This window comes from Carya illinoinensis, chromosome 8 (assembly GCF_018687715.1).
Source record: "Carya illinoinensis cultivar Pawnee chromosome 8, C.illinoinensisPawnee_v1, whole genome shotgun sequence".
Taxonomy (NCBI): domain Eukaryota; kingdom Viridiplantae; phylum Streptophyta; class Magnoliopsida; order Fagales; family Juglandaceae; genus Carya; species Carya illinoinensis.
The window spans coordinates 24,511,915-24,537,055 of NC_056759.1; the positions used below are offsets into that span (position 1 = coordinate 24,511,915).

At 36.4% G+C, this 25,141-nt stretch overlaps 1 protein-coding gene and 2 pseudogenes across 1 annotated transcript; all 3 read right to left on the minus strand.

Moving 5' to 3' along the window:
- Window positions 1–11,612: 11,612 nt before the first annotated feature.
- On the minus strand, window positions 11,613–12,368 carry LOC122274521. Its single transcript, XM_043083558.1, has one exon. It carries the CDS (start codon window positions 12,366–12,368, stop codon window positions 11,613–11,615), a length of 756 nt encoding a protein of 251 aa, XP_042939492.1.
- Window positions 12,369–19,216: 6,848 nt separating this feature from the next.
- LOC122317820 lies at window positions 19,217–19,690 on the minus strand (annotated as a pseudogene).
- A 3,774-nt stretch (window positions 19,691–23,464) lies between these two features.
- LOC122274522 lies at window positions 23,465–24,714 on the minus strand (annotated as a pseudogene).
- Window positions 24,715–25,141: the final 427 nt, after the last annotated feature.

Consider the following 25,141-nt stretch of genomic DNA (forward strand, 5'->3'; position numbering starts at 1 on the left):
ATTGCAGACCCCATCTCCAGCAAGGTTCAAAGTGTAGTCAAAGTGTTGGATCATAAAGCCACGGTCTCAGCTCTCATAGACCCTACTTCAAAGTAGTGGAATTCAGCCCTGGTGCAGGAGGTGTTTGACTTGAAAGAAGCTGAAGCAATCCTGAAAACTCCCATTAGCTGTCTCAACAGCAAGGATATGGTCATTTGGCTAGGCACCAAGAATGGTAATTTCTCAGTTAGAAGTGCTTACCACATGGAGTTGGGAAGAAGCCTACCTAGTCGTGACCAAGCATCAAGCAGTACCTCTCACAAAGACCTATGGCAACAGCTCTGGAAAATTAATGTGCAACCCAGGGTGAAAATTTTCTTATGGAGAGCCTGTTTAGAGGCTCTCCCCACTCAGTCAAATCTCTTCAAAAAGAGAGTGGTGACCCAACCCCTCTGTCCTATTTGTCTCAGGGAGGAAGAAGATTCAGCTCATGCTATGTGGAGCTGTGAATCAGCTAGAGACTTGTGGAGTCAATGTTCTAAGCGACTATAGAAATGCTACTTACCACACCTGCCTATGCTGCAGCTTTTTGAGAGCCTTCTCAATTCCATGGACAGTCAGATTATTCAAGAATTTGCTGTGGTTGCAGGGAAAATATGGTGGAGGAGGAATCACTTTCTGTTCAAAGGAGACTTTATTCATCCCAATGTCATCATTAGAGAGGCAAAAGAGACCATTGAAGTGTTAAATGTGGAGGGCACTAGCAGAAATTTATGGGCAAACAAAGCTTGTTTATCTCCAGTAGATTGGCAAGCCCCTCCCCCGAGCTGGTTTAAGATGAATTGGGATAGTGCAGTTAACAAGGCACAAGGTGTTATAGGAGTGGGAGTGGCAGTCAGGAATAGTGCAGGCAGGATCATCGCAACATTAAGAACAAAGAAATGTCTCTTTCCTGATCCACTACTAGCAGAGGCATTTGGAGCTTTAACAGCAGTATAGTTTGGCTTAGATATTGGCCTTTCTCAAGTTATTCTCGAAGGGGACTCACTACAAGTTGTCAACTCCATGAGAAGGGAGTCAGATGGTGGTAACAGTGCTAGTATGTTTGCTTGTGAAGCAAAACAGTTGATAAGGAACTTTGCAAAGTGGGACATTTCTCATGTTAGGAGAAATGGAAATTGGGTAGCTCACTTGTTAGCAAAGGATGCTCTGTCTATTGATGATTTCATTGTAACTCTGGAGGACATTCTTTCATGTATCTCTTCTTTCTTTCAATAGAATGGAAATGAGTTTTAACTTCCAAAAAAAAAAAAAAAAGTATGAAGATGGCTATGTATAGAACGATATTGTTTAATTATGTCCGGGTTTCTGATTGAGTATGAAAAAAAAATCGGCCTGATGAACAGTCCTAGGGATGTGAAATTTAGCTTGATTAAAGGATGGAGCTAGTTTCGGTCAAGCTGGGTGATATATAAAATAAAAAAACACTGTGATCTTTAATTCTACAACACAATTGACTTTTTGTGATAGTTACAAATTGTGACAGTCTTGAAACTGTCACCAAAAATTAGTTTTTATGACGGTTTCACTAAAGGTGGACGAGAAATGGTTATATGTTTAAACTATGATAATGTTTCGTTCGAACATAATTCATATGATTCGTTTTGGAATGGGAACATGCGAATGTATAAAATGAATAACTTAGACATTCATATGATTCAAACGTTATTTGTTTAAATGTTTCATGTACATTCGAATGTGAAGCCCACGTATGTGCGAATATCTAAGTTATTTGTTCTAACGTTCGGACAAATGTCATTAATGTTCGAACGTTAAATGTTTTAAAATTAAAATGGAATTTCAAATTAAAAAAAATTGAGAATTGAAATATAAAAACACTAGATATATTAAATGATATTGTTCATTTCGTTGCATAAAGTATAAAAGAAATTGCAAAATATGAATAAAATATTTATTCATTATATAAATCACAATAGATAACTTGAATTTTTTTTATTCATTATTCATTAAGAAATGGAATTTTCTTTGTTCATTACACTAGATATTGTTCATTATGTAAAGTTTAAAATTAAAAATAAATGTTTAAATTAAAAAAGATTGACAATTGATATACAAAAATAGTAGATATATTAAATGATATTGTTCATTACATAAAGTAAAAAAACATAGCAAAATATAAATAAAGTGCAAAAAAACTTAGAAATCATTGTTTACAAAAGTATGAAATTCATCAGTCAATGTGTTGACCTTTTCGTTTAGGATATCTAAACGATGGCCAACCTCGATGACACTTTGCTGTACCGATGCGATTTGTCGGTCGATATACATAGTAAGTGATGAGACCATCGCATCAACCGAACTAGGGTGCGCATCCCCTGTAGATTACCCATCGACTCCTGAGTAGAGGGAGCAACACCAGCCTTAGGCTGGGTTAGAGGAACAAGATATGGTGTAGGCATAGGCTCACACCGAGCACGCCCCCTACCTTGTCCAATGCCCCGACGATGTGAAGTCATTTCTAGGGGCTTATCTACTCAGTCAACCACTCCTTCGTCGTAGGTGGCACTCTTCAGTCTAGTAGTAGCTTAGTAATGATAATCCCATATGGTAGGTTGTCAGTGAAGAAGATACTTACCTCGTAACAGATCCATTCAAATATCTGCAGTGGCAAGTTGATGGGCTCTCACATGCTAGTTGTATGAGGACCTGTGCATGAGTCTGACTAAATGCGGCCTTATGTGCTATAGGATCCATGTTTGTTGCAATTATGAGATGCAACATATGGAAAAATGGGAGTAGCAACGTTTGAGAAAATGTGTTCTTCTTCTCAAACAGTGTGCGGTATCTCCCAATAAGGATGAAGAAATCCTCATTGCGATCAACAACCTGAGCGTCATCAATATCCTCTCCCTCTGATCGGTCAACATCTTTGGCCATAAACTCGATTGGGCCATTAGATAATGTAGATGGGCCTACATCTGGTGTGCTCTCAACCTGTGGAGGTGGGCCTACATCTGCTACACCCTTAGCCGCGGCATCCATTGTACTCGATGCCTTAGATATGCGACGGAGTCCAAGTAGCTGGGCGATGACATCCGTCGACACCTCAAACTAAGCATCGCGTGTATAAAACTCCTGGACCATGGAGGAGTATATACTCCCCCTTAGTTGGCAGATGTTGGTCCAACCTCTCGAAACAAAGACCGACCTCAGACTCTTCCGGTCCCATGTAAACTCGTCAAATTCATTCATAAAGACTTCGCGTTCTGCCATAACAGTCCTACAGCCTATCCACAAAGTGTCATAGGTTCCTTCCCTCCCTTGTTTCCTACTTGTCAAAGGATGAACCGTTTTCTACAAACAAAATATATATAAATATATGAAAAAAAAAATTAAATCTATTCTGAAATACATTTGAGCATATAGCTTAACATTCAAACATAACATAATAACATTCAAACGTGTCACTTGACAACGTTCGGACGTTAGAAGTCAAACGGACAAATGTTCAAACGTTAGGAGTCTAACGGGAAAATGTTTGAATGTAAGAAGTTAAATGGTCAAATTTTTGAACATTCAAATTCAAATGGTAAAACATTCAAACCTATCGAGGAATACGTTCGAACATTTGTAGTCAATTGGTCAAACGTTTGAACTTTTCCGAGGAATAAGTTCGAACATTAGACCTCAAATTTCTAGGGAAATATTACATTCAAACATTCTAGTATAGAAATGTTCGAATGTAAAAATACATTCGAACGTAGAATGACATATGTTCGAATGTAAATACAAGCGTTCGGACGTTACTTAGTAAGGTACGAATGTTTTGAAACAGGACGGTTTTCATCAAATATCCCTCTAATCTTGTAATGGCTACCATAGAAATGAAGTATACATTGAATGTGTTGTTTCTATGGTGGCCATTGGCCACTCACGGTGTTCAGAAAATGAAGACTTTGTATGCTAGCTTTATTTTGGAGATTGATTAGTCTGTAACCATTAAAATGGAGTTGATTAGAGTTGAGTTATTGATATAGGAATTTGCAAGGAGAGTATTTCTTTGAGGATTGAGGGTATTGTTTTAGTTCGTGTATTTATATGAGGATTGAAGATATTAATCTAACTCAGAAAATGATTGTTTTTAGCTCGAGGTTATAGTGGCAGGTTTTAGGATTTGATCCATATCAAATTTAAGGAATATAGACGGTGTGGATCTAGGAAATGATTCTTGTTGATTTTGAGGATATAGGTCCAGACGATGGAAACGGTAGTGATGAATCACTTGTATGTTTGGAGGAGTATTGGTCTTGACTAAGGATGCATGAGATCGATGCGTAGTAGTGGTGAGTGTGTATGGATATCAGAGAGCACAGATCCTTGTTTCATTTTTTTTCTTGGAAGAAGTGGTTTTGGTAGGTGTTGAAGTGGATTTGATATGATAATATTAAATTCAAGAGATCTTAGCTTTGAGTTTTGGGTGAGTTGATTGGAGTGTACCGTTGAAGCAGGATACCCAATGAAGTGAAGGTTGGTAGTAATTATTGTGATTATCTTCAGGAATTAGTTGTGACTTGAGGTCACATAGGAATTTAAAATTTTGAGGCTATACTTTCCTTTGGGGATTGAACGTCCAGTTGAGAGAATTATGGACATCGTTATTTAAGTTGAAGAGAAATTGTTAGATCACCAATGTGTGGTGTACAATAAAGGTTTGGAAGTTAAAGCTTAGGCATCAACTATGGATAACATAACCATATTTATGAGGTAATAAAGCATTAGGATCTAGGAGTGTTGTGCTATAGTTTTTGGTGGATTGGAGATTTGAGTTGCATGGCCTACCTTGAGGTTTAACCGTGATGTGCATTTGAAGGAACCAGTCGTGCTAGTACTAGTGCTTGTGGGAGTAGAAGTAGGTGGGCGAGTTACCAAGAAGGTTTCAATAAATGTTTTGGTGATTTCAATGGTGATCGATATTGAGTTTAGTCACTGCCAGACTGGATGATAATTAGAATTGAGGTAATGAACTTTTAATTTTATGTTGTTGGGTAGAAGTTTTTAGGTGCTTTTATTGATTGGCCGGGTTGGGTTCGAGCCTTTCAGGGTATGTTCGTTACCTTAGATGGGGCAGTTTTTTTTTGAAACATTGTTGCTTGTTTTCGAATTGGGATGATGAGATTGATTGGTAATGGTTGTCTGTCAATGATCATGGATGTATTTTGAGGAATATTGAATTTGATTAAGGCAGCGAGACCTAATGGAGAATTATGTGTGATAATTCATGGTCTTGGGAGATAGAGTATTTTCTACCAAATTGTGATAAAAGTTTTCTTGTTAGTAGGTGTTGAGCTAGCTTGTACTCAATGGTGTTAATTTCTGAGGACTAAATTTTATGCTTTCGGCAAATTATGAGAGTGCGCATCATGAGCATGGTATTTTGTGATATGGTTGGGGGTTCAAACTTTGAGCTAATCTTGAGAAATTAGTGGTGACTTGGAATCTTGAGACTATACTTGCTGTGGAGATTTATCATTCGATCGTACAAGTTATGTTTATTGATGGTTAACTTGAGAAGTGGCTAATAGGTTACCAAAATGTAGAATCCAACGAAGGTTTGGAAGTTATAGCACAAGAGTCGACTGAGGTTAGCATAGTTTATCGTATGCAGATATTAATCATTGAAATTCATTAGGTGTTGTATTAAGGTTCTTGTGGAAATGGAGATTTCGGATTAGTGACCACCCTAGGAGTACTAGGCGTAATATGCCACTTGGAGACTAGTGTGAGTATGATGGAATCGGCTATAGGAGTAGACTTAAGAGTAGTACCCATATTTGTTTGGGCATCTGTGATGGTATGTTTTTCTCAAATGTGTTCTGAGTTGTATCTTATATCTTGCCTTGGTGTTAATGTCTGACTTTGCCAATTTTGAGGACCAAATTTCTTTTAAGGGGAGGGGAGGATGTGACATCCCTCATTTCCTTGTATTTTTAATTAGTTAGTTTACTAATTATTTCATTGATTCCTTTATTTTAAATTGATTATTATTATTATTATAGTATTTTATCGTTTTTACTACTTAATTTATATAATTTATTTTAATGTGCTTTTTATTGTTATTAATTATTGCCTATTATTTACTGGCTCTTTATTTCAAATAATTTTTATTGTTGGTTTTACTATTTTATTTTACTAAGTTGTTAGTTTTTAATTATGTTCTTAATTATCTATTATTTTTAAGTAAGTTAATTCTATGTTTAAATCTTCACCGTTGGATCAATTTGAAGACCCCAAGATGAAGGGCCTGGATTAAAACCTAAGTCCCTTCTTTTCCCTTTCTTTTCTTCTCTCTCCTCCCTCTCCTTCAGCCTGTGCAGCACCCCTCCTCACCGAATCTCTCTCTTAGCCCAGCCCCACTGTGCGCCGCCCAACCTCATCACTGCCCACCTCGCCAGTTCCCCTCACGCCGGTGACCATCACCTACTAAACCCAGCCACCGTCCAGCTACAGTGCTCTCTCTCTCCACCACAAGGAAACCCATGGGTTTCCCTTCCTTTCACCGCTACTAGTGCCTCTGCAAGCCACCGCACCACCACCAATAACCTTCTCCTTCATAGGCGACCACCCCTTATGGACCTAGCCACTAAAGCTCCCCTTCCCATTTCTTTCCCAAAATGCCCCTCTCTCTTCTCTAGGGTTCTCTCTCACCATAGCCTAGAATTGCCGCTGCTGCCACCTAGCGCCACAGCATTGGCTTCCCTTCACACCAGTGGCACCCCGAGCTCAAATCCAGCCCCTCACGATAGCTCACCTTTCCTCACTTTCTCTCACACGGATTTGCACTTCATGGCCAGATTTGCGGCCAACATCTCCACCCACGGCCTCTAGCCACCACCACCAACTCCACCAGCCTTTCTTGGCTCTTCCATGCCCTTCCATGCCAAGCCTAAGCCTCCTCTAACTTCCTCCTCCATTTTCTAGTCCTTAAGACTCACGACCAACCTCTAACTTCCTCGGCGTCACCCATGATCTTGCGTGTCGTTGATCTTCTAGAATTTTAATTTTGCTGTTGTAAGTATTCTTCTAAATAATTTATTGAGATTTAAATATATTTTTACACTAACTTATTTTATACAGTCTAGTTGGTTGTGCTGGACCTTGGGTCCAAGGAGTGTGGATTTTTGGATCGTTTTGAAGGATGGGTTGATTTGTAGAGTTGGGTTATGATTAGGTATTTTATTTGGTTGATTATTGTGTTATGACATTCATTTTACCATCGCATGCATTTTTATGTGTTATGTATGAAAATTGGGTTTTCATGTTGAGAAAAGTTTTTTGGGTGAGTGCGTATCACGACCCCAAACTCAGATGGGCCATTATCTTGGTGGAGCTCCTCTAGTCACTAGGGAGAAAAATTAAGTGACATCCCTTGGATTGGGATCGGACGAGATGGTAACGCTCTTTTGTCGACTCTATGGACCATTTTGCTAGCAGGGTTTAGAGAATGCTTGGTCACAAACATGCTGGGCATCGCTCGTTACGAAGTCACACTCACAGTCGTTACCAGTGGTGTGACGAAGGGAGTCAGGGTGTATGGATGGCCCCTAGGGGAGATCATGGTGCATATGAGATAATTTGGATAATGGGCCATTTTATGAAAAAATGATGAATTTTGATAAATGAATATGTAGACCATTTTTTGGGAAAATAGTGGTTTTATACTTGGGCGGTTTTTTAGGAAAATGACAGTTGTTTCTATTAATGAACTTGTTTTGGGTCATATAGGAATTTCAACGTGTGTTGGAAAAATGATCATTTTTGGAGAAAATGATGTTTTGGTCTCATGCATGTTTTAGCATGTGCATGCATACATGTTGGTGTGCAAATGTGTTTCTATCTCTTGGGTTGTTTGGTTGGTTACATACTGAGACTCATAATCTCATGTGGTACTCTTCGATACGGTTCCATTTTATAGAATTTTAGATTTTGATACAGATGATGACGTTGAGTCTGAGGGATTGGTTTCGCTGGAGGAGTGACTCGTGGTCACTCTTGGATCATGGGATTTGTTTCCCTTTTTGGCTATGTAATTTGGCTTTTACTTTATTTTCGCTGGATAACTGTATAACCATTTTGAAGGACTTTTATTTTGGTGGTTTTGTAATAAAAAATTCTAGTACTTAGTTGGCTATTTTTATTTATCTATTGCAATGTTTGCTGTACACTTTTTACATGTACACACACTTAGCACTTGTCGTTTGGGGTGTATGATCCGTGTTGTTATAATCCCAATGTCATGATTTATGCCTTTCTGTATGTGGGAGTCGGGGCATCACACGTGGCATTCTATTATTGGTCCACTTGACCTCCGAAAATAAAAAATATAATTATTACACTTACATTTTTAAAATTCTAACGAATCCAATGGTGCAAATCTTTTTATGTAATTATGATCTTAAGTAACTCAATCAAAATCAACAACTAGTAAGCATATAAAAATAGTATAGAAGTTAGTTTAGAATGCTGATTATTATTGATGAATTTATATTAAATTTTGGGGCACTTTTATTTGGACCATTACAATTAGAGGCACTAAAGTTGACTAATAACATTAATTACTTTATTTTTTTTTTAAAGAGTTAGGGTCACATGTCTAAGAGTGCCCCTCCCTGCATTATTAAAACCTCACTTATGGCGGAGGAAAACCGTGGTTACAAATCCATAAAAAAAAAACAAAACCTCATTATTCCCAAAAAAGAGACCAATACAATAACCAATGCACCCAAAACGCAGAAATGAAACTCATATCCTAAGACTTGGCAAACCCAGAGCATCCAACTGAATTAAACCACGAGCACGACGAGGCAACTCACAAGAGTTCCAATAGATACAATTGGACCCCTCTTTCCCCTGTCTAGCTAAAAAATCCGCAACTCTATTACCTTCCTGAAATTGGTGTAAAACCAAGTATTGAGTACCAACCAAAACCTGTACAACCTCCTCCCAATAATCCCACAGGTACCACACCGTGCACATCTTCTCTCTAATCCACTTAACCACCAACGTAGAATCACTTTCAATAACCAAGTTGATGAAGCCCAACTCTTTGCAAAGAGTTAAACCACCAATGAGCGCCCTTAGCTCTGCTTCATTATTGATATTAACCCCATATTTAGAAGAAAAGGCCGCCAAAAATCTACCCCTCTCATCCCTAATAACCCCACCTCCCCCACAACTACCTGGGTTACCCCTACACGAACCATCTACATTTAATTTCACCCATCCATCACTAGGCTTACTCCACGCTACAAGCTTCGGTATCCTCGGGACCACCTCTCTTACCGGTATGTCCAGTTCAGATAAAAGCTTACGGTCAAAGCTGGATAGAGCCTTGACTTTCAGCAACTTGGACGAGAAGACCAGCAGCCAATATTTGATCGAAGACCATATCACCTCCACCAAATCATACCTCCCATGCATCCGAGCATCACACCTCCATTTCCAGAGTCTCCAAGAAATCAACGTAGGCATGATCCCTATTAGAACACCACACTGCGTCTTCTTCTTTGCACAAGTAAACCACATTTTACATCTCACCCACCAGTCATCCAAAGCCATGCAAGGAATGCTGAGAAGACCTACTGCATGACGCCATACAACAGACGCCACCATCCCCTTGCACAAGACATGATCCTGATCCTCCACCCCTCCATTGGGACAACATACACATTTTGAAGCCAGAGAGATACCAACTAACTGCACCCTCTCATCAACAGGCAAGCAATTAAATCTAGCCTTACACATACACACTGACATTTTTTTTTGGAATAAGGCCTTACCAAATCTAGTCCAGGCATTCTAACTTTGGCTGCGTAACCTGTATGACCTCCCATGCCATTTTTGTCGTGAACTGTCCATCCACACCAGGACACCAAATTCGAGTATCACACCCCTCTCTTCTCCTAGGAACTTCTCGTATAATGTCATCACCCACATCAGATGCTATTAAAGAATCTAGAAACTCCCGATCCCATCTCCCCTCCACCCAATAGTCTTTTACCTTCAACCTTGGTTGATTGACAATGGGTACCTCTTCCGCAAGCACCCATCTTGATAACCAACGGTCAAACCAAAAAGAAACAGCTCCCTCTCGAACTTTAACTGCCATATGTTCCTTCACCATCGGTATTACACTGCAAGTAGACTTCCAAAACATGGAGCCCGAGTTCCTGCTAGTTGTTTCGAAAAAATGCCATTCCTTTAAATACTTTGCTTTAAAAAAACTAGTCCACAAATTATCAAGTGATAACAAACGCCAAGCAAATTTCATATGAAAAGCCTTTTGCACCTCTGCAAAATCACGAACACCAATCCCCCCTTCCATCGTCGGTGTGCATAATTTGGTCCACGACCTCCATTTCCTCATATTTCTTCCATTATCTTCTCCCCAAAAAAAGGAAAATAGAATTGAGTTTATTTTTGCCAAGACCATCTTTGGCATATGAATTACAGCAAGCAAATGAATAGGTAAACTTGCAAGAGCATGCTTAATAAGGACTAGTCTCCCACCCTGAGAAAGTAACTTAAATTTCCACCCCGCCACTTTTTGCTGAATCTTCATGATTAATGGTTCCACTATCCTTGCAGTCATTCTATCAACAACAAATGGCACACCTAGGTAGCAAGTTGGAAAAGTACCTTCCACAAAACCCATGAGACGTAATAGAGACATCCTCATAGCCACTGAACATTTCTTTGAAAAGAATAATGCCGATTTTTCCTTATTAATTTTTTGACCCGACCAATTCTCATATTTTTTTAACGCAGCTTGAAGCACCCTCAAAGACTTCTTCTCACCACTTGCAAAAATCAATAAGTCATCCGCATATAACAAATGGGAGATTAAAGGAACCCCCCGAGGATGTGAAAAACTCCCAATGCTTCCCTACTAGAATTCCTTCTTCAATAAACGGGAAAGTACCCTTCAATAAATGGGAAAGTACCTCTTCCATGATTATAAACAAATACGGCGATAAAGGGTCCCTTTGGCGCAAGTCACGCTTAGGCTGGAAAAAACCTTTAAAGGTCTCATTCATCATAATAGAGAACCACGAGGATTGAATGCAAACCTTGATCAAGTCACAAAATTTTTCTGAGAAGCCAAAGCTCTTCAAAACATTGAGTAAAAAACTCTAGTCCACCCGATCATAGGCCTTGGCCATGTCAATCTTCAACAAAACATTCCCACCCATAGTCTTCTTATTGATTGGTTTCACCATCTCCTGAGCCAAGGTAATATTTTCAAAGATACTCCTCCCTCGGACAAAAGCACCTTACTCATGAGAAATTAGCCGATGCAGAAGTGACGTCATCTGTTTGACTAAGATTTTTGAAAAAATCTTATAGGCCATGAAACATAAACTGATAGGCCGAAACTTGTCAAAAGACTTTGGATCCTGCACTTTAGGGATTAGCACAATAAAAGATGAGGAATAAAACATGGGTAAATCCTGCCCAGAAAAGAAATCCCCCGCAGCCGCGACGACATCCTCCTTTACGATATCCTAGCATGATAAGTAGAAAGCTGACCTGAACCCATCAGGCCCTGGGCTACTCTATCTCGGAATGGACATAATGGCCTCCCATACCTCCTTTGCCAAAGGCCGCCGACAAAGGGCCTGATTTTCCTCCTCCGAAACCTCTTCACTAATTAAATCTGACATGTCAACATGGACACCCACACGTCCCTCACTCAAGAATTCCTGAAAATGACGAGCAGCTCCCAAATGTACCTCATCTGGCGAGTTTAACACCCTCCCATCCATAAGCGTCATTGAAGAAATAACAGCCTTACGCTTCCTAATGGTTGTAACAGCGTGAAAAAAACTTGAGTTCTGATCCCCCTCGTCCAACCATTTCTTCTTAGCCATTTGTGCTAACCTAGCTTCCTCATTTTGTTCCCAAAAAGCCAGTTTCGCCTTAGTGACCAAAAAATCTAGCTCCACATCAGGATCATAATTCCCCTGCAATTGAACCTCTAAGCGTGCAACACGCCCCTCCAGATCCAAGATGGTATTACCAACATGGCCAAAAATATTTTTGTTCCATATTCGCAGCACTACCTTTAATTTCTTTAGCTTTGCCGCAAGTCTCCACAACCCCTCTCCTTCCACAGGCTCTCGCCAAACCTTAGCAACGCAGTCCTGAAAAGAAACATGATTAGTCCACATGTTTAGAAATCTAAAAGGCACAGGACCATATCTATCATCTGTCATCGAGCCTTGGATAATCATAAGACAATGATCCGAGGTCTTCCGGTCAACGTATTCCATATGCACTGTCGGAAATGCACGCAATAATTTATCATTCATGTACAAGCAACTCACGCATAAGACTAGTAGGCTCACAAAGTCTATTCTCTCTAAACAAATAACAATCTAGCCTATAAAACTTACCAAACAATGCTTTCTCACATACGCCATACACACTAGTAAAGTCATCATTAGTAGCATGCAATTTCTTATCATATTCAAATCTCAATAACTTTGCATCTAAAATGAAGACAAGGACATATTTTCTTGATAATGCATCAAACACAAGTTTTTCCTTACCATGTGTGTATTTGATTTCATGAGGAAAAGTCTCAATACATTCTTCCCACTTAGCATGCATTCTAGTCAACAACTTACCTTGTCCCTTCAAGTGTATTGAGGACTCATATTCTTGAAAGAAAGGTCGGGTAGGGATTGTCACACCTAGCACAAAGTTAATGTAATTCTCTATCTTTCTAATAGGTGGCAATCCACTAAATACACCACTAGGAATCATGACCTCATATCCCTGCAACAAAGAAACAACAATAATAGGCAAAGGTATGTTAAGTTTGTTAGTATTAAAACTTGCCTTAGAATAAAAACTTACTTTTCTTTTTATTTTCCTCTCATTTTCTGCACTATCTCTTCTCTTTTCACTCTTTCTTTTGTTTTCACTCTCTCTTTTTTCTTCAGTCTCTTTATTCTTTTCACTTTCTTTTTTCTTTTCACTCTCTGTTTTTTCTTCACTCTCTTTATTCTTTTCACTCTCTCCTTCTCTTGAGGTTTTGGCCTCACTATTTCTTTTTTTCTCAATCTCACTTTCTCTCTTTCTTTTTTGATCAGCCTCACTTTCTCTCTTTCTTTTTTGATCAACTTCACTTTCACTTTTCCTTTTTTGATCTACCTTACTTTTCAACTTGAATTGGTGCTTATGGACCTGTGTTAGAGTTTAAGGAGCAAGTTTGATTGTTTTTCCATCATTTTCAAAACTTTACATGTTCCTAAATCCATCATGGATCACTCTCCTATCACACTGCCATGGCCTTCCCAGTAAAATATGGCCAGCGTGCATAGGCACTACATCACAAAGCACATCATCCTTGTACTTTCTAATTGAAAAAGATACAAACACTTGCTTATTTACCCTAACCTCCCCACAATCATTCAATCACTGCAATTTATATGGTTAGTGTGTTTCAAGGTAGGCAAATTCAATTTCTCAACTAAAGTAGTGCTAGCCATATTAGGACAACTCCCCCCATCAATTATCATACTACATACCTAGTTGTTAATGTGACATCTAGTATGAAAGATATTCTCTCTCTGGTGCTCTATATCATCTATTTTAATTTGTCTACTGACAGCACGCCTAGCAATAAGAAACTCGTCATGCCTTTCACCTTACCATACCTATTCTTAATACTAGGCTCATGTCTCCTTCTATCTCTCTCACTTTGTAGCTATCTGATCACTGTACTTCGTTGATTCATCTTATCCCTCACTTCCCCTAACGTCAAATTTAACCTTTCAAAATTTTGTTGCATGAACTACAACAAAAAGAATGAATTGTCTGCCACCCCCTTCGGTGTTGAGTCACTATTATGAGACATCGTAATGTGTTGCACAAAAAGAATGTTAGTGGTAAAAACCTCACACACTCCCTTACATGTTTACACTTGAATAATGGCACCCCACTCGTGTTTCACTCTTAATTAGCTTTTTCCAGATAATGATCTCACACTCTCTTGCCTTTTACCTCAAGAGTTTTCCCACTCAAGTTCTTTAAGAACTAATTGAATTCAATTAAGACAATACAACCTTGTCTTATTCTAACTAGTAATTAGGTTCATGAAACAAAGAACATGAGAAAACACGGAGGGAATAAAATGACGATAATCAAGGAAATTATACGAAGGAAAGAGTAATTGCAAAACAAAATATCAACTATAATGATATATTTAGCCCCTTTGATGATAAGGTTCAATCAATTTTTTTTGAAATTTTCTTCCTTTCTTTTCTTTTCTCACCAATTCAATCACAAACATCAATATTCAATTGTAAAAAATCAAACAACTGAATTTAAACACACGAAATTGACAGGAATAGAAGAGAATCAATGAAACGACACTCTAAGCAATTGACAAACTTAGAGATGCAAGAAATCTTAGAAATTTCAAATCCTAGTTGGTGCAAATTTTGGAAGCGCTCAAACAAGGAATTTAGCTATCCTATGATGATGAATACGAAACCAAAATGATAGAGTAATTTGGCAGCCCTAGGAAAAATGAATTTCTGCACTTTTTTTTGTAACCCTAGAACAATGAAGCCCTAGAATTAAAAATGCAATAAATAAAAAATAGAATCAGACCTGATTGGAAACCGAGCTCTGAATACCAAATGATGTGAACTCCAATCGATTCGCTTTGAGACCCAACAACAATATTGGAAAACCAACCTAAGAAAGTCAAAATCAAGTCTATGGATGAAGGATCTAGACCCGTTGAGAACTCGTTTCAAGAACCTAGATTATATCAAAATCTAGACCCGTTGAAGAACCTGTCTCAAGAACTCTGATTACAAAGGAGGAACGTCACAAAGGTTGTGATTTACTTTTGATAAATTCAAACGTTCAATCAAGAACAAGAGGAGATAAACTCAACTTACAATGAATAAAATTCATTCATTTTCATATATTGTCTAACCTGCTCAAATGAGGTTACAAGTGGTTTAAATAACAATCTCTAAAAACCCTAGTGAATAGTGGGGTGGTACTGTGTGTGAATAGTGTTGCACTACAGTACTTCTAAAACCCTAGTTCAAATAAAATAATAACTTTTCAAATAAGCTCCTGGCCAAAATACAAGGCCTTCCCAAAAACTCTAGTTCATTAGAAATAAGACGTGTGGCTGGACATCCCCCAAGCCCAATTATTCCAGATTAATTCCTATGACTAATAAAATAAGCCCCTTTAATGAAATAAATAAGTTCATGGCCTTCAATAACAATAGACCCAAGTCGTGTCTTCCATAGTGTATCACATGGATGAAAACTGAACCTTCTTCTCGCAAGCCCATCTTAAATGTTGGCGACAGCTTGTATCATGTTGATGAGAACTGTATCTTTTTCTCTCAAGCTCATCTTGAATATTGGGCTCTTATTAGACTCGTCCCAAGTGGATTGCACAAATCCATCCATTGCTTCCTTGCTCTTCTTGGCTCTCGATCATGTGATTACCCCATCAACAACTTGCAAAGGATCTTTAAGGCTCGGTCTACCTTGGGGCCCATCAACTCACTTCCACACAATTCTTTTGTATATTATTTTCCCCTCCTCTCCCATTTATAGATATTTCATCTTTTGAGCCCTTTCCTTCCTTCCCCTCTTCCACGCCAGAATGTTGGACCCTCATCCACATCACTCCCTCTAACCCCCTCTTCTTCATTAACTTTTCTACTCCCTCCATCTTGAGAGATACTTAACCCCATCTTCCTCCAACTGCTTGCCTCATCTTCCCTTCTCAGAAAGCTACTGTAATTCTTGTATCTTAGACCCTGATTAGCCCTCATCCATATTCCATATTGGTCTTCCTTCCCCTCTGAATCTCCTAGTATACTACAACAACCATTCACCCCATGGACAATGCATTCATATGAGAAGCAGATTCACGTCATCTTCTCATAGCTAAAGGGGATCCAGATACTTTCTCCCTTCACAATTATTGTTCTTCCTTGTGCTAAGGGTTGTGTCAAGTCCAGATAGATCTGGACTCTCAAGAAACTACCCCATCCACTCCCATCCTCCTGAACATCTACCTCCTCTACCATTCCCACTGTACCTCCAATTTGTACACCTCGTTCTTTTGTCATACAAGATAAAGGCAGATTGTGCATCCTTACCCATAGACTCTCATAGTCAAAGTTCACATGATGCTGAGGTGTATATCCCTCAAACTCCTTTAGCACAAACAATTGATTGTCGAATAGCTAGGGCCTCCCAGCCCACACCTTATGCATATCTGCTTGATTTTCAAAGACTAGGACAAAGACATTTCAACTAACCACTATAAACTTTGCTGCCTTACTTATCCTCCATATCTTTACCATCGTCATCCCCATAACCTCTTCGCTTATAGCTCTCATCAAGCACACTTTACCCACCAAACTTCTCTGTTCTTTATTCTTTAGTTCTTTGAAAGCATCATCATTGTGACTATATTAGAGATTTCCCCCTCCAGCAACCTGAGTCTCTTCCATTTTTCTTCAAGATCATCCATCCTTACTCTTGCTAGCACCTTCCTCTTTCCCTCCTCCACTAGAACCTCCTTTAGCCACCTACCTTCCTCCCACCTGACGCCTTGGACCACCTCAAGAATATTCCTAAGCACCCTTGGGCCACCACAAAATCGGTTATAACCATTACCATGTGCCCCTACACACTCTCACTCCACCCCCTTTTTCCAAAGAGAAAAAAGAGAGGAGACTCTTTTACTTCTTCTCAAGTAAAAGAATTAATGTGCCAGCATGCATAGAATGCATTCATCGATGTAATAGCCTAATTGTGTTATACATTGATCTAATAGCTTAATTGTATTATCACAAAGAAAAAATCAACCAATTATATATAATACATCTGATATCTTTTTGAGATAGAAAACTCACAATAAAGTAACGATTCTTGTACGATGGGCATATTATATAATACATCTGTGGTTGACAAAAAAAAAAAAGTTTTATGTCAGCGTCTGAATTCAATAATTAACAATCAGGCCATTATTATGAAGCTAGATAAATTAGGATCGATAAGTGATCACTTTCATAGGAAATAAATGAGAACAAAGTAAACAATTTAATTTAAAATTCATATGTCGGGTATTCAGCAAGAATTAAGTTTCGTGATCTTAAAGATAAGTATTCAAAGTTAATCCTCAGAACTAAGCATATCAATAATGGTACTACTAATCAGATAAATTACAATACAATCATCTTAAACTTGTTTGTTGAACCCAAATTATTCGAGGTCGAATTGACTAAAATAAAAAATTTTGTAGATCACTTTGGAGAAATATTCGGGAGATATTTGCTCATTGATGATGTCCAAGGTCCATAAATATGAGAGATGGTACTACATGTCCAATCGGGCATCAATAAGTTTATTAATATATCATGGATTTGTAACATCACAACTCAAAATTTATTAATATATCTTGGATTTGTAACATCAGGAGTTGTGATCTTTTGAATGCCATATAAATGAACAACCCAAGTGTTAATGGTGAAGTGACTGACAGCTGAAATATCAAATCTAGAGTTTTGGTTAACAATGGGTTGATGATAGATCAAAGCCAACAAAGGCTAACAATAATCTAAAAGATTGGGATGAGGTTTGGATAGTGAGTACTTGAGATGAGATGAGTTAAAGTGAAAGTTGAATAAAATATTGTTAGAATATTATTTTTTTAATGTTATTATTATTTTGGGATTTAAAAATTTTGAATTATTTATTATATTTTGTGCGAAAGTTTAAGAAAATTGTAATGATTAGACGAGATGAGTTGAGATTAACTCAGAATCCAAATGGGGCATGAGCCAAATGGGCTACATATGGCCTTGATCAACAATAGAACCAAAATTAAAAGACTAAAAATTGGACTGAGATCCTACAAAAAAAAAAAAAAACACCGAATTGTCAGTGTTCAATATGCATCGGCAACTTTCAAATAAAATGCTGCTAATTACTTAGTAGCTTTTTTGTGCCGACGTAACTGTTCGCCGATAGTGGGGGTTGCTATTTTCTAATCCCGGCATTTGTTCAATTGCCGATACTTGATAATCTCATTAGTGGAGTTTGTATACAATTTAGCATGCCAGATTTGCTAAATTAATGGCATTTGTCTAAATGCTGTCATTAGTTCGTTGCCATCCCATTGCATAACATAGCAGCGTTACAACAAATGCCGCTGCTATTACATTCCCGACATATCATATTGACAGCATTTATTAAAACGTCATCAATAGCACGTTGGCGACACATTGAATAAATTAATGGCATTTATCTAAACACCGCCATTAATTAAAATAGCGGTATTACCATAAATGCTATTGATAGTGCGTTGCTGGCATCTCATATAAATTGGTGGCATTTATTTAAACATCACCAATAGTACATTGGCGACACATTGAATAAATTAACGGTGTTTAGCTACATGCCGCTACTAATACAAATAGTGGCAAAAAACACCACTGCTAGTACGTTGCCCATGCATAATGTAAATTGGCGACATTTATTTAAACACCACTAATAGTACATTGGCAGCATATTGAATAAATTACCAACATTTATCTAAACGCTGCCACTAATTAAAATAGCGGCGTTACCATAAATGTTGCTACTAGTACATTACCCGTGCATCATATAAATTGGCAGCATTTCTTTAAACACCAAAATAGTATATTGGCAGCACATTGAATAAATTAATGACATTTATCTAAACATCGTCACTAATTAAAATAACGGAGTTATCATAAACACCACTGGTAGTACGTTGCCGGTGAATCATATTAATTGGCGAGATTTATTTAAATGCCACTAATAGTACGTTGGCGACACATCAAATTTATTAATGGCGTTTATCTAAATGCTATCACGAGTTTGTTTTTTGGGCATTGCATAAATTATCGGCGTAATATAAACACCGCACTATTTCATTGCTGGCAAATTTTTTAAATTAATGGCATTAATATAAACGCCGCTACAAATTTATTGTCGACACATTGTATTAATTAACGGTGTTTAAATTGCACCAATAATATAATACACAACAATAAAAATATAATATCATAATCCAAATATATACTTCATGCGGTTTTCACCATACTCAAATATCCTCTTAACAAAATCCAGTCAATCTAGGAAAGTTCTCTGGTTCTACAAAAATATTGAGATTAGAAATGAAGATAACATATAACTCTATAAACGATGGCATTAGAAAACCTCAGCCATAGATTAGCACATTCCTTCCCAATAGGACCAGTAATTGCAGTCCCTTTCATTTATCCCTTTGGATTCATGATCACACCAATATTATCTTTGAAGTACATGAAGACCCCATCCTTTCGGCGCCATGGCTTATGCTAGCTCACAATAACTATAGGCAAAACCTTCTTCCTAAGATCAAGCTTCCCTTTATTCATAATGGCCATCAACATGTCTCCAACGCAAGCAGATGGCAACCGGTTCAGGCGACCCTTGATTCCCTTCACTAAGATAATATACAATTTTTTCGCCCCGGTGTTGACAGCACAGTTCATTGTTGCTACCATGGGTAGACCTAGTGACATCCGGAACTTGTTACCTGCTGATCGATCCTCCACGTCCTAAACCAGAAATGCACCGACAACTCATTATGTGCTCTTCTATTTGAATTCATAACAGAGGAAAATTCCCACTTCAATTTTTAAATGCTTTTGCCATTTTATTGTGACAAATTAATAAGAAAATCCTATAGTCAGCCTACTTCATTTCCTTTTTCTACAGCCAAATAGATCCCACACGCCATGTTCCACTACCGTATCTAGCAAGATTAAAAAATTCAATAAGTGTCTGTTTCGCCGCCTAGATAGCTAAAATAAATAAATAATAAGGCAACATAAAAGTTATCACCTGGTCAAAGCTCGGGCTTGAAATATGCTGTAAACTCAATTCGTGTATAGAGCTTGAGTTACCCTTGTATGGAAGAAAGGAGAATAAAGGGAAAGAAAAAGTCCTACAGTTTCTCCACAACCAAATAGATCCCATAAGACTCGCGATCCAAATCATCCACAACATTATCCAAAAAAGACAAACAATTTCAATTAAACTTTGTTTGGTCGTCGAGAGAAATTGGAGAAAATGAAATGACAAAGGCAACATAAAAATTTCAACATAATTGAAAATATGTTGCTTGAAAAGAAAATGCTGTTGTCAAGAGGTTTAGACGTTGCTTGAAAAACAGGGACATCTGGCTTGATGTGGAGCATTTGGTTGGTGAAGAATAGTGAAATTTTTTAAGGCAAGAAGAACTTCCATTGGTAAGATCAAACAAGGACCTACCACTGGTGTTCTGCTTCTTTTGGCATTTAATTTTTGGATTTAACCCATAACTTCTCCTTCTCTCTTTGATTTTTTCCTAGAGTATACTGCTGGCCTTTTTGTTAATCTGTAATTGGGTTGCACCTCTTTGGCTCTTACTAGTAAATCCAATAATTGTCACAAAGAGAAGAAATTACAAAATATTTGCAAAACAAAAAACTAAGAATCCTCATTCCAATTAGGAGATTATTTTACCTGAATGCAAAAAGAAGGGTGCTTGTGACCCTGCCACTGGCCCCATTGCAGTCATCCTCGTTGTCTCATGCTTCCTCGTGAGCTTCATGGACACAATGAGTAATTAGAAGATGGAATAAGGTATAAGGATGTGTTGCAGCGTTTAAGAGGCGCTAAGTTGGAATGAGGAAATAAATAGAAGCTATAAGAGGGAAATTTAAATTTCCTGAAAATTTGAGTGCAGAGTAGAGGCGCCAACTTGTGTTTTTATTAGTTTTTGTTTATATTTGTTTTCAGAGATGAGATGAGATGAGATTAGTTGACATTAAACTTATAAGTGGAATAAAATATTATTAGAATATATAATTTTAATATTATTTTTGTATTAGAATTTGAAAAGTTAAATTGTTTATTTTATTTTGTGTAGAGAATTGAGAAAGTTGTAATGATTAGATAAGATGTGATGAAAAGTTTTGTAAAAGTAATCGATAGTATTCTTCTTTCCTTATTTTCCTTTCCTTAGTTTTTGTTAGTCTTCTTCTTTGATCCAAATATTCCAATCCTCTCTTCATTGAAATGTTAATATAATATTTTTTATATTATATATAATTATATTATATAATATATACAATAATATTTTATTATATATTATATATAAGATAATGTTATTATAATTTTATGTTAATATAATATATATATATATATATATATAATAATGTTATTATAATCTTAAACATGATTATTTATTTGATCATATGCTTTAAATATAATATATATTTATAACATTTTATGGCTCAATAAATTGTCAATATATTCCTTTTGATAATTATACTAGTAAATTAGTAATACTAATATACATTAGTATATAATGTATATTAATTAAAATTTATACTTTATGGTCTTATACTAACACTCTATTACTATTATAAGTAATATACTTTAAGTCTATATATAAATCACTATGGTATTAGTTTTATTAATACTATATCACTTATGATACTATTAATTATAGTGTTATAGTGATATAGTAATACTAATACTATTAATGAAATAAGCATACTATCAACGCAAACTTTTCAACACTGAACAATATTGCCAATCAAATTGCTACTGCCTAGCCAAGAGTATAAGGTTAATGCGCTTGTAGATTGAATGATCAAGAAATTGTTTAAGATCTTCGACATCGAATATATAGAACTTGATCACTAGGCCTTAAACAAACTTTTAACTCCTAGTTTTAAATAATAGAATTTAGTTAGATTAATGTAGATACAAACCTTAAAATAACTTTAGCTTCAAGTTATAATGTGTGAAATGTAATTCACTTAAATTTACTAGAATGACGTTTGTTTGTCCAAAACTAAATTAAGCTAGCCTTTTATGAGGAAATAAACCCTTAAAATGAAGCGCACTAAGCTCTACTTATGGAAAATAAAAAAAATTCTTAAATTTTTCTTAAGTACAAATTTATTAAAATGTAAACTAACTTTTGAATTTGAAGCGTCTCTAGGCCTAGCAAAGTGGCATTGTACGTTGGTAGCGTTTAAAAATGTTGAAAATTTATCAATTATATGTGAGTAAATTAGTAGTTTACTAATGTCAAGATATGCTATGATGACATGTGGCATTCTATTGTTGGTCTAGTTGACATCTGGAAATAAAAAATATAATTATAACACTTGAATTTTTAAAATTCGAACAAATCCAATGGTGCAATTCTTTTTATGTAATTATGATCCTAAGTACCTCAATCAAAATCAACAAATTCCGAATTCCATAATCCATCAAATAAAATATTAGGATCCTAGGCTATTCGTGAAAAATCCAATAAATCTCAATTGTAATTTTCTCAAATTTAGCCTATTAATAAGATCCAAAATCATCCGCTACATTTTAACTGGCTAAAAATTAAAATTCTTGGCCTATGGGCCTAACTAAAATTCCAAGCCAACCTCAATTAATATTAAATCATTGGCCTAACCAACATTGCTTATTAAACCTAATTTTAGGCTAAATTAAACTATCTTCAATAATTCCTTAGTAATTTCAGGTTGGAATTACATGAACAGCCACAACTAGTAAGCATATAAAAATAGTATAGACGTCAGTTTAGAATGCTGATCATTATTGGTGAACTTATCTTAAATTTTGGGGCACTTTTATAAGGACCGATACAATTTGAGCTGGCACTAAAGTTGACTAATAGCATTAATTACGTTTTATTTTCTGAACTACTTCTACTGCCATATTATTTAGGACAATGCTAATTGTATCTAAAAAAACTTCACATATCCACGTGACATTGTCGTCTATACATCACTTCATTAAAAAAAATTTACAAGAAAAGAAAAAAAAACTGTAAAAAAACCACATATTGTAAGAGCACTTTCAATGGTTAATCTATATATATATATATTATTTTTATCTGAAAAACTAATTAAATCATACTTTTCCTATTTTAACTAACTAGTTTTTAAGAGTACCATTCGACAACTTATCTAATTTTTTTTATCTATTTAATTTAAAAATTAAATAAATAAAAAAAAAGTACTAGAGAGAAAATAATAAAAAGCGATAGAAAAAGAAATGAGAGAGAGGGGGGGGGGGGGGAATGTGTAGGAAATTTATACATGGATGAGTAGGATCAAACTACATTTAGATTGATACTTATTTTTAGGGCACTGTGTAGTATACTACGACAAGTGTAGAAAGATAATGACCTGATATTGTTGATCTTCGCTTTTTTCGTGGGCATGAAGCAAAACTTTCATAATTTGGTAAGCACAAAGTCTTCTATTACAAAAGGATAGAAAGAGATCATAGTTCAATTTTAGAAAGATAAACAACAAAATTTAAATAAGACTTGATTCATCTGATTGAATTGATGATAAAGCTTGATTTGAACGATCCCTAGCACCCTTTATCTCTCTATTTGGTGATGGCTGGAGAGGCTTGAGAGGAACTTCTAAGCATTCAACATCTCCTTCAAGCATTTTGACGACTTTGTTCATTGATGGACGATCACTCGGCTTCAATTGTATGCACCATAATGCGAATATCATCATCTTCTTACATATTTTCCTTTCATCTTCAGTAGCATCTTGTATTTCTATATTCTTTCCATCATGAAACTGATCATATATCCAAGTGGGAAAGTAAATTTGGCTTAAATGTTCTGTAAATGCATTCAAGTTCTTTCTTTTGCTCGCCATTTCCATCAACAACATTCCAAAGCTATAGACATCAGCTTTGTACGAAACGCCTCCAATGTTTTTGTAAAGCATTTCAGGAGCCATGTATCCAAACGTTCCTCTTGCACGAGTAAATGAACAATACTATTTTCCACAGGGTACAATTTTGCTAAGCCAAAATCTGAAACTTTGGGTTTCAAATTCTCGTCAAGAAGAATGTTGTGAGGCTTAATGTTGAAATGTAAAATTTGCATATCACATCCTTGATGTAAATACTCGATCCCACGAGCCACTCCTAAAGCAATATCATATGTTTTCTCATAGTTGAGGATATTTGCCTCTGATGAAAAAATGTGTTTGTTTAGAGATCCGTTGGGCATGAACTCATATATAAGAGCACGCTTTGAACCATGAGCACAAAAACCAATGAGTTGTACTATATTCACATGATGGATCCTCCCAATGGTAGCTACTTCATTGATAAAATCTTGCCCATTTGCTTTGGATTGGCTTAACATCTTTACTGCTACAAGACTCCCACTTCGAAGTGTTCCTTTAAATACTGTGCCATATCCTCCTTCACCCAATCTTTCTCTAAAACCTTTGGTCATTTTGTTAATTTCTGAAAAAGAGTACCTTATTGGCATGAAGTTGTTTTGGCTTTGTAGAAATTCCTCAACATTGTCATACATGGATAAGTGCCTCCTTCGCCATTTATATATTAAAAATGCAATCACAAATGGAGCGCCTAATACACAGATTGCCACATGCCCTTCTGGAAAGGAAATCACAAAAGTAATTATAGGAAAGTGATCCTATTGTTGCACTACCATTCTAGCTGTTGTCAGCATTGTGTGGTTACATGATTTTAAAAAAAATATAGGTAGTATTCACAACCAATTAATTACTCCATTTCAAAATTTTTGTGGTTTGGCATAATCTTTGTTTTTAATGTCAATTTAATAATGATGTCTAACTATTTATTGTTTCATACTTTAAGGAATGATTAATTTACTAAAACAATTAAAAAAGATAAAAAGAGAGAGTTACATGAGATTCTTACCGAGTAGTAATCCAATTAATAAACTTGCCAACACTGTATACTTAGCTGCAATAGAAGTAAAAGAATTAATGTGCATGTTTGCATAGAATGCGTTCATTGATCTAATAGCCTAGTTGTGTTATACATCGTTCTGATAGCTTAATTGTGTTATCACAAAGCAAAACCCATCCAATTATATATATAATAAATCTGATATCTTTCTGAGATAGAAAACTCACAAGAAAGTAACGCTTCTCGTACAATTGGCGTATTATAATATGATCCATTTGCAGGTT